This window comes from Littorina saxatilis, linkage group LG3 (genome assembly GCF_037325665.1).
Source record: "Littorina saxatilis isolate snail1 linkage group LG3, US_GU_Lsax_2.0, whole genome shotgun sequence".
In the NCBI taxonomy this organism is placed as follows: Eukaryota; Metazoa; Mollusca; class Gastropoda; order Littorinimorpha; family Littorinidae; genus Littorina; species Littorina saxatilis.
In genome coordinates this window covers 8,139,214-8,150,483 of record NC_090247.1, presented here as the reverse complement: position 1 = coordinate 8,150,483, position 11,270 = coordinate 8,139,214, and the positions used below count along the sequence as shown (strand labels likewise).

General features: G+C 42.1%; 1 protein-coding gene across 1 annotated transcript in view; it reads left to right on the top strand.

The window, feature by feature from the left end:
- Positions 1-11,270, top strand: part of LOC138961514 (protein-methionine sulfoxide oxidase mical3a-like) — a 53,927-nt gene extending 42,657 nt beyond the window's left edge. Inside the window, exon 20 of the mRNA XM_070333167.1 lies at positions 3,776-11,270. Coding sequence (XP_070189268.1) covers positions 3,776-3,899 — 124 coding nt within the window. The 3' untranslated portion in view covers positions 3,900-11,270. The remainder of the gene's footprint in view (positions 1-3,775) is intronic.

Sequence of the window (11,270 nt, the reverse complement as noted above, 5' to 3'; positions counted from 1 at the left end):
GGTCACGGTCTATACAGAACAGTAGCGGCAGCCGTTTACGGCCACTGCGTTTCCGGTTTTATCGGAAGCATAGGTCCTCTCTCATGCGTTCGCTCGGACAACGGTGACGGGATGGACTGGATGTGGCTGCCGTTTACGGCCGCTGCATTTCCGGTTTTGGTCGGAAGTATAGGTCCTCCCTCATGCGTTCTCTCTGCACCGGTGATGGGATGGACTGCAGACTGGCCTCCGGGCTTGATGGCTTCTGGCCTCAGTCTATGCAGCCTTCATTTCCGCTTTTGCGGTTGCGACGGCTGCGTTTTTTCCGGTCCTCACCGGATTAGGGGGTCCTACGGCACGCGTACGCTAAGGCGACGGGGAAGTGCTGTACGGTACCGCCGACTGGCCTCCGGTCTTTTATGGTTTCGGCCTCAGTCTATTCAGTCCTCGTTTCCGCATTCTGTGGTTTCAGGGGCTGCTTTTCTGGCTTTGGCTGGATACGCTGTCTCTTTTTCTGGCTTCTTACAGCCAGAGAGAGAGCAACAGCGGTCGGCATTGTCGCACTCTGTGCTTCAGCCGGGGCAGTTTTTGCTTCACCCCGAGGGTGTTGTGACTTCCGCTTTTCCAGACACGGTGGTTGGATGGCCTCTCCTCTTACCCTTTTCCTCTGAGTCAAGGGATGAGCAGGTGTTTTCCAGAGACACGGGCTCCGGTCTCCGGTTATTGCGTGTTTCCTTCCGCCTCTGGGCCCTCCGTGGTATAGGCCTTCGGGCTTTCTTCACTTGGCTTTCTTTACTCTCACACCAGTCAGAGTATAAGTCAAAGTGATACTCCGGTACGCGAGTTTCCGGTTTCCGGGTTACTCGTGCATCGTTTTTTATGCCACTGGTCTGTGACCTTGGTCTTTGTCGCCTGCTTGTCCACCCCGACTGTGGGTCTGAGGCTAGCGAACAGACTTGTTTTCCGGAAGGACGTCAGCTGTTTTGGCACACTCTTTGGGTGCCTGTACGGCGATGACAACTTCCGTTTGGTTGGGAAGAGGGAGTTTTTCCTCCTTCGGTTTGGAGATTCCTCTTCTGTGGCATACCATTTTTTACAGGTTCTTGGGCTATTTCATCCCATACCTGAAGTGGTACTCCTGCCGTTTCTGTTCCTTTTTCCTGTCCTTCAAGACAAGTTACGGAACAGTTTTAGCCTTAGCTTGTTTTGGCTATTTGGGCTTCGTCTGACACTCGTCCTCTGCTTCTCCGCGGTCGCCTTGTCTGGGGACCCGAATTTGGCTCCCTCTACTGGTTTCCAGTTATGAGAGACTTGGTTGTGGCTGTTTCAAGACGCATCCTTCTCTCTTAGGAGGAGATGGGACGTCCGTGTTAGATCTGGCATCTTTAGGAGACCTTCATCATATTTTTCGGTCCAGGACGGATTATATTGATTTGCTTACACTTGGTGTAGATCAATACGATTATGTCGTCTTCATTCTTGGTTCAACCTTTCCTAGGGTGAACGAAGATCAGGTGTTTTTATCCTCTCTTCACCTCGCTCACGCGTTTGGGTGTCGACGGGATTTGATTTCGCTCTTTAGCGATGTTCACACAGCGAGTTAAGTCCACCGGCTTGAGCATCTTCTGGGATCTCTTCCGGTGGGTTTCGGGCTGACCTTCGGGTATGCTGGCTTCTGGCGGTCAGGGTGACAGTCGTTTCAGCCACAATTTGCTGTTCCGGTCACATTTCCGGATAGCCGGAGAGTTGTTCTCTTACTGACGTCATGGTTACGTCGGCGCTTTAGGAACAATGACTGACTTATGCGGCCGGTGTTGGTCTTTCGCTGGGTCAGGCTCTGCCTTTCTCGAGCAAGGACTGGTTCTGATGTTTCGTCCAAACTTAAGTTTCACTTAAGTCGTCCTCGGAGGTGACATACAGATTTTCTGAGGGGGCATTGTCTTCGGCAATATCAGTTCGAAGGATCATCCTTTGTGGCTGACCTTCTCTCTCAGTTTTTTGGTTAGTCCTCTCCTCTCGGCAGAGGGCTAACTAATATTCCGAAACCTTTGAGTCATTCCTTTGCCGGTGTTCAGCGGGTATTTTGGAATGGTGTCTGGGTTACGGGCTCTGTGGCTCTTAGCCTTAGTCTGTGCGTTGTCCGGCAGCGTTTAGCTGCTTGACTTCGCTTTTTCGGGTGCCTATGTCTGTGGACCCGACGCTTTCTTCATCCTCATTCTAAAATGAGGAGAGTTAGAGCAACTGCCGTTGGGTTGGGTTTCCTTTTACGGTCACCTTTCTACCACAGGCAACAATGGCTAAAGGGTTTTGCCTTTTGTCTGGCCTTCCGTCTCTCAAAGACGGACAGACATTTTCTGGTTGGTTCGTCCAAGTTTCAGCTTTCTCTCGATTTGGCTACGAACGTATCTTCCAGCTTTTCCGGAGAATTTTTTCTCGGGAATTTCCTCGACTGCTTGGCGCCACGGTTTTTTGATGCTTATCAGTCTCGCTTTCAGTCTGGGGTTTGGATTCTCTTTCGATTTTCCTACAAGCAGACTGAATTGCGTACTCTTTTGTTCTTGGAACTTATGTACGCTGACGCTCTTTGTGAGTTTTCGTCATCGAGTTGGACTCGGGTACCTGGTACTCGGACGTCTCTCTCTTTCCTTCACGTGGTGATTGGTCGCCCTTCTTTTTGAGCTGCCTCTCTTTGTCCACGCTTCTTGTTGGGTTGAACTTTCCTTCCTAGAAGAAGAAAGGGGGGGGGGTGGCAGATTGTCTTTCCCCCTCTACTTAGCTCGGGTTCATTTAATCCAGAGCTTTGGTCTCTCTCTGTGCCTTTTCCCTTTTTTGTCCGTGGGATTGATCGAAGGTTTGGGCACAGCTTACTAGCCCTCTGAGGTTTTCCTTTGGCTAGTTTTGATTAGAGACTCCTTGGCTGTCAATCAGGTTTGTTTCTCCGCTCCCTTCCTGATTTGTTGGCAGCGTGCCAGTTCCTGGCTAAGGATTAGTGTGAGTTAGAATTTTCTTTCCACCGAGCCCTCCCTGCCTTGTTGGCATGGGGCTACTTCCTGGCAAGGTTTTTAGAGTGAGTTAGATTTTTCTTTCCCACCGCCTTCTTGATGATTATCTGCTAATGTGATTCGGAGTAAGAATATGAAATTTAATGAAAAATTTCTAAAGTAAATTTTGATTTAATTAATATACTTACCCGAATCACATATTGGATTCCCTCCCGCCTGCCCCGCGTATGGTTTTTGATGTTTGTGTAAAAGCCGTATGAGGGTAGGTAGACACGTGGAGTTATGGGAAGTGACGTGTGCACACCAATATGGGAGGTAACTCCCAGTGTGACTGCTCATTACCTAAGCTACTTTCGCTTTCGTTTTGGTGATGGGGTTGCTTCCCTTAGATAGGTAAGCGTTTTTCAGTGCTAAGCATCTCATGTGACTCAATGCTAATGTGATTCGGGTAAGTATATTAATTAAATCAAAATTTACTTTAGAAATTTTTCATTTTAAGATTTTTATTGTGTGAGGTGTTTTAAGCAGAGAGGACTGGTTAGCCATTTTGTCTAACTTTACCATGAGCACTTCTTCATCCCCCGCACATATCCATCCACTGCTCCCAAACATGATGGAACTAACTACAACCAGTGATCTAGGTGTTAGAGGCATGTGTAATAATTAGACACATTTTGTTGTTGTTGTTTTTACTGTGAAAAAAGTTTGAATGCAACATTAAAGTATGTAATTAGTTCAGAAACACTTAACACATTGATTGAACACAAACTGATTGCTGGTGTTTGATTTCACAGAGAGCAACAGGAGGATCGAGAGCTTGAGAACATGATGGTCAAGAAAGGATTTGTTCTGTCCCCGCTCAACTATGCCCGCTCTATCCCCCCGGCCAACCTGGAGCCCCCCGTCCCTCCCACATAGCACGCCCAGTGGCCTGATTTCTTCACCGCAACTGACCATGCAACACTCAACTGTGTTTCTTGACCAGAGCACCCCGACCCTTCCACAGAGCACAGCCAGTGGCTTGATTTTTACACCGTAACTGACCATGCAACTGTCAACGGTGACTCTTGACCAGAGCCCCCCGACCCACCCACATAGCACGACCAGCGGCGTGATTTCTTCACCACAACTGACCATGCAACTGTCAACTTTGTTTCTTGACCGGAGCCCCTTGACCCTCCCACATAGCACGCACCGCATCTGACCATGCAACATTCAACTGTGTGTATCCTGACCACCTCTAGTCTTACCGCTGCCTGCTTCACACTGCATGCAAGTGTGTGTCTTACACTGAACGCAGGGGGCTATACTGGAAGTCAAAATTGAGGCCGTGAAAAACAACAACAAACTGAACCAAAGAGGTGTGGCTATCATCCCATGATATTGCTGTCTCTGAAAAAAAAATCAGGCAGACTTTTTATCATCCCAGATACACTCATGCCACTGTGTTTAGCATTGTTTGCTTAATTCATTATTTCTCCTGGATGAGCTGATTTTCATCTGCATTGAAACTCGAGTGAAAATGGTGGTTGTCTCAGCTAGTCTACCATTAGCCATGTAAGTCTCATCTCTTCATAGCTAACTGGGCTTTAGTTCACAGCTGCTTGGTTATGACAGTCGCTTGGCTGGAGTCATACATACAGTATTGTAGCATTATTGATGAAGGCGCCACTTCTACAAGACAGATTTAGTTTTCATCCGTTTGACCAGAGTTTGAGAGTTTGATGCGTTCTATCGTTGACAGTTGTTGATACAGCTTTCATCTCGTTGTGGCCAGTTTACTGCTAAATTCAACTTTATTGTGGAGATAAAATGACTCACGCATATGATGCAGCCATCACTTAGTTAAAATTTGTCTTCAATTTTCATTGCTTAGTGCTGTTATCAGCTATGTGTGAATGAGGCGTCTGCTGCATTGCATAGTTCAAGCTTGTTGTAGCATGTGAGATTTTACGCTTGATTTTGAATTAAAGGAAAACGTAGCATGTGAAGGATAGTATTTAACTGCAGAAGCTACAGGCAGCCAGTTTGCCTCTTGACAATGAGAGAGCAGTGGTGACTTTTGGACTGAATTAAGTCATCTTCAAAAGAGAAAGGATGGGACAAATTGAGTTCTAATCCCAAACCTGGCACTGCCTGGACAAAAAGTAAACAATGGGAAGGTTTTACAATATGTGGTTAGTTAATTGCGCACAGCCCGCTTGTTTCTCTCGTCGAGTCCAGTTTAGGAGTTGAACTGTATTCATCATCCTAGAAGCAAGCGCTGAGAGTACTGTATTCATCATCCTAGAAGCAAGCGCTGAGAGTACTCATGAATGCCTGTGTTAAGCTGTGTTTTGGAGTTTGAGTCGAAGTGTGCATTCTTTGTACTATGTTCAGTTGCTGTTTGACATAAGATTGACGAAAGGAAACCTTTGACCACTGTCAGCAGACTTTCCCTTAGATAATGCTTCACAGTCAGCCGATCATCAAGCATAGTGAAAATGACAAACACTGGGCTGACGCAACAATGACTTATCTTTAGGTCTAGTGCATGTGTGAATTGTGCTACAGAACAAAAGCCTGGCTGCAGACTGAATTGGTTGTGGTTGCTGTGTTAACTACGGGCATAAAGCCACCGTGTAGCGGCCACAACTTATTTTCTTTGATCAGATGCAAGCAAAAAAGAAACCTTATGGATGTTGGCATGGTCTTTTCTAGGATGTGAACACAATCTGTAGCCTGGGACACACACAGTCAAACATGCCCCAAGGACCACCTCTGCATAACAACCGCCTGCCTACAACGACCACCCCAAATGATTCCCAACGCGTGTATTTTTCTGTATAATTCACCTTTTCATAGCAACCACCTGGCTTTCATGGACACTTTTGGTTGGGTGGTCTCACTATAGACAGGTTCGACTGTATCTTGAGTGTGAAAGGCAATGTTTTGTCGGACATTGACAAGAAATGACGCATATGACGCCTACGCCCAGCCTGTTGAGACTCGGACATTACATGCTGAACATTGTAAAGTTAGTATGTGGAGACATTTCAGTGACAAACTTTTCAAGAGAAGACAATGTCAGAGAAAGCCTACACCAAGCCTGTTGATTGTAACAGAACATGAGTTTTCAGACATTACATTCTGAACATTGTGAAGTTGTGTGGAGATGTTTCTGTGACAAACTTTTTAAAAAAGACAGAAAACCTTCTGGGCATTTAAGCTTGAAAATAGCGTAATATTTATGATGTGTTTGATGCTTGCTGTCCAGTATGGAAGGAAAGTTTGAGTTGAAATCAATGAGTACGTAAAATCACCTGTATGTTGGAAGTGTATTTTGTTGAAGCTTTTGTGAGTGTATGTGTCTGTGTAAGAGGGAGAGAGAATTTGTTTGTGTGTTGCATGTAAAATTAGTCATGAAATTTGTCACTGCCAATTTTTAACTTTGAGAAATAACTTAAAGCAGTTTTATGCTTACATTTTTCAAGCTTATGAATGAATTTGTTTCACTGTGTGTTTATATAATGATTTTTACACCAAATGCTTCACATTGATTAATCATGTACAATGTATCATAAAAGAAAACGTTCTAATTTACTGTTGCTATACACTTCTGCTTCTATAATCTAATCTATGTACATTTTTGAAAAGTGGGAAATATCGGAAGAAGGGAAAATGTACAGTTGGAATTGTACAGCACTGTGTTTTTTGTACCTTGTAGGTTATACACTTCTTCAGACTGTTTGTTTTGTACATGTTTGTGGTGTTTTTCCACCTCTAGTCTTTCATTTGCTAAAAGTAAAACACATGTGCTCCTTTTACTTTGCTTAAGCTCACTCAAACTAAGTATATATTGTAACTAAAGTCTAAGCCTCATCTGTTCAAAAGAAATCTTTATACTGCTTGTGTAATGTGTGTTTCAGAGAAAAGTAGAAATTGTTTCTTTTTTTACGAAAACAGATGCAAATCCTGAATATTTCAAAGAAGAGAAAACAACTAAACATAATTAGTAAAGATAGAAACCGTTTGTTCTATCTAATGTCTTTAGTATCACTATTTATACATGTATACATATGACCTGTATATACACACGCACGCACACATGCACACATACATGCACAATTTAGTCACATGGAGAGGTGACATAAATATTGAATATTCAGACTTATTGTACTGTACTTGAATATATTTGAAAATTGAAGATAAATATATTGATTTGAAAAAAATTAACTCACTAGAGGGAGGCGGATGTTACTCCATTGTTTTTTTAGAATAACATTTTGCACTTAGTTTTGTTCCTTATGAAAACACCCAAAACACATTTACCTCAGATGTTCTGTGTTGAAAAGCATTTCTTTTCTTGTAGGAAAGAGAGACTGTGATGTTTACGCTTGGCGCCTATATACCCAACATTTCTTTCTCATTCCTTTATGTGTGCTGCTCCAGGGTTGTAATGTGGACGATGGTTGTGCTTGCAGTGTCCAGGTCTGTTCTCGCTCAGAGATTTATGAAGGTGTTGTGAATATATCCTGTTGACTGTTGCTGTTTTAAAGGATTGGATAGTTTTGATGCTTGAAGGAATTTGACTAACTCAGTGAAGCAAAGCTTATATCCATGTGGCATTGGTACAGATAACTGTGAGACTAGATGGACAAAGGGATGGAAGCTCTGAGAGACCAGGACTGAGGTGCACGAAGCAAAACTGGGTGCCACCCAGTTGGGTGGGACCCAGTTGGGTGGGACCCAGTAGGGTGGGATCCAGTTCCACTTCGTAGACCTCAGCCCTGAGGTGCATTGTGTGTTAAGTCATATGCTCTGTAAGGCTTGTCCTGGCTCAAAACTTGTGGAGCTGGCAGTACTTTACTCATATGCTAAGAAAACAATTTAGGTGTATATTATAGAGAGCTGCGCAGTAGAGTGGTACCTGCAATGTGAGGCCCCCTGTGATGTGTGGACACCTCCCATGAAAGGACACCTTTGTCTATTATCTTGACCAAAATATACCTGTCATGACAGGCCACCTGCAATGTAGGGACACTTGTAACTGGCCCCCAGGGCGTCCTTTCATCGCAGGTACCACTGTACATCTGTCTGCTGGAAACCTTGCAGGACAAAGCCTTCTGTCAAAAGATATGCTTGCGATTGAGATGTGAAGACATGAATTTTGATGGTCTATAAATCATTCAACAAGGGTGATGACTTACAGAGCTGCAAGGTTATCTGTCTGTTTGTTTGTGTGTGTGTGTGTGTGTGTGTAATCTATGTCAGAATCAAGTGGCTGGATAACTTCAGGTCTCACTTTAAGATTTTACAGCCAATAAATTTACATTGATGAAAAGCTTGTAACGTCCGCTTTTGCCTTCTTCCATCATTTTCTGTCGTGCCTTCGTGATTTTTGTGAGAGTTAGAGCTTTTTTTGTATGCAGAAAAAGAGAGAACTTTTTTGTCTGCAGGAACAGCTATCTTCAGAATTTAAACTCATGTCTGTATGTGTATGTTCATTGTAGAGGTATGTATGCATCTTTTCCTGAGTGCAGCAGGTTTCAGGAAACAATAGATTAATTTGTTTCTTTGTGTTTTAGTCCCCATTATTAACTTGATTTACTATTCCTACTAGATGTACTGTATATGCTATTTAAACATGCGTTTAAATCATTGGTGCAAGTCTACATTATAAGACTTAATATCATACAGACCTCATTATCTTCCGTTGATTTCCAAAGTAGTGTATGCATTCATGCTAGACATTAATAAGTCGGCAGTTTTTGCTTTGGTATAAATCTGTTTCCATAGTGATCAATTTTGTAAGGTTGTATTTCACATCTTCTGTCAGGTTAGGGGGAAGAATTTACCCGATGCTCCCCAGCATGTCGTAAGAGGCGACTAACGGATTCTGTTTCTCCTTTTACCCTTGTTAAGTGTTTCTTGTATAGAATATAGTTAATGTTTGTAAAGATTTTAGTCAAGCAGTATGTAAGAAATGTTAAGTCCTTTGTACTGGAAACTTGCATTCTCCCAGTAAAGTCATATATTGTACTACGTTGCAAGCCCTTTGATTAGTGCTTTTGTGAACAAGAAACAATTAACAAGTGGCTCTATCCCATCTCCCCCCTTTCCCCGTCGCGATATAACCCTTCGTGGTTGAAAACGACGTTAAACACCAAATAAAGAAAGAAAGACGACTTCTGTCTGTGGGTTTAACTGTTTGGACAGTAATTTCCTTACTTGGTTTATATTTGATGCAGTCATATAACAGTGTACACTTTACAGAATGTCTTCGTAACGTTGGTTTCCTTGCACAAAAAGATGAAAAGCATTACTTATGATTTAAAGTGTCACTTAACTGTCTCATTAAAAAAAGAATTGCTTCATGAATGTTGCAAATTTAAAGAATACTCACTTTTTGTGTAAATATAAAAGCGTGGTCTATTTGCAGGCATTCATACGCTTTTGTTGGTGGGTTTTTTAAAAAACTTTTTAATGAGTTTGATAACCTGGGGTATGTATGATTCTCTATCATTATTATTCATATTATGGTAATAATCTTGAACTTGTTGACTGTTATTATTAAGTGGTGTGATATGAGTGAAAGATTATATTTTGCTTCCTTGTTCAACGATTTGTATTTCTTAACATTTGCTCCAAAAGAGAAATCACAACTCAATGTGTTAATTGTTGGAACTGACATTTTCATGCGCGTTTGGATTTTACATTTATTTTTATTTTTGTTAGGATTGCCAACAATGAGTTGTGTCCCTTCTTGGTGCTTTGTGGTGTACAGTTGAGTTATAACTTAAAGTGGTGTACGGAACTAGAATATGAATATTAATGTCTCAGTATACAGAAATTAAACTATCATTTTCATGTTGCTAGATTTAGTCCCCTTTTACATGTCATTGATGCAGGGATCAGCTGTCCACATGTAGTTAAACCAAGAAGGAAAAGTCCTTTTCTGTTTTTGTTGTCATGAAATTGCTTCTGAGTGTTAGTAATGTGGAGGACACCTGTGAATTGTAGAGTTGTGTTTGTGATAGGATCTGGCTGCTGCTGTCTCCTTGTAAGTTGTATGTTCTTAGGAACCTCTGCCAATTGCGTACCCATAGCACTTTTGATAGGGCTATTATTTTAGCCCTAAAATTCTCCACCCTGTTTGACCGGGCTTCACCTCCACAGGTGATGGTTGTGCTTCTGTACTTGGTTACATATATACATTGGTGTCAAGTATGTGATGAGAACACCCCGAGTTGACTGTTTTAGGTTTTGTGCAATCACTGCACTGAGGGTCTACAGGGCGAAAATACATGTGCTTTACACTATTCAAGAATCACAAAGGCCACCACTTACATTAATGTAGACTATTTCAGAATTGAAAACAAAATAAGCTCAATAAAGTATCTTTTCACTGTGCAAGAAATAAACACCTTTTGAATACTATACACTATTCACTATACTATGATACACTATTCAAGAATAAAAAGATAAAAACCGCAGAAGATTAAATTCTCTCGACTGGGGATGACAGTTCTTAACACATATGTGACCCTCCACCACAAAATGAGTCGCTTGTCACCTTTGCATGATTTTCATATTTTTACATTTTCCTACAGAGTTTTTTATGCTCTATCCAGTGGTGAAACCCGTTTTAGAAAAGAGCAACAACTGTTTGAGTTATAAGCCTGTGACTAAGGTGACCCTCACACTGTTACCAGACACTCCCCGGACTTATATTAAGCCTAGCGCAGAACTGTGCGAGGTGACATGCGACTCATTTCGTGGTGGAGGGTCACATATGTGTAATTTTAGAACAGCGGTGTTTTGCACACACACACACTGTGACACACACACACTCTTACACTTTATTTCACATAGGCAACTTTTGCTTGCATAATTGTAAGTTGTAATTTAGTTCAGTGACTCACTCAGGTGGTGTTCAAAATCTCTTCAATTTTATTAGTGTGAGGACCAGGATTTAGTGATCATAAATACGTCATTCTCATTAAGTCATCAGTACATTTGGCTTTGCTTTTAAAAAAACTTGTGTGAATGAATTTTGTCAGTCATATTATAATGTTACAATTTTTTTACCTAGCCTTAGGTGGACTAAATGGGTATGAGTACAAATGTATGCGGTATTTATAGACAGCAGAGCATTACAAAGTGTTTGTGCTATACAGAGAAAGAACTTCCGCAGGAGTTTGAAGTTTGCATTGGTTTCTACATTTTTTAGTGTGTTGATTTTTTGTCCAATGCTGTCAATGTGGAACACCAATCAAAGCATCAATAAAGAAAAATGCTAAGAAACTA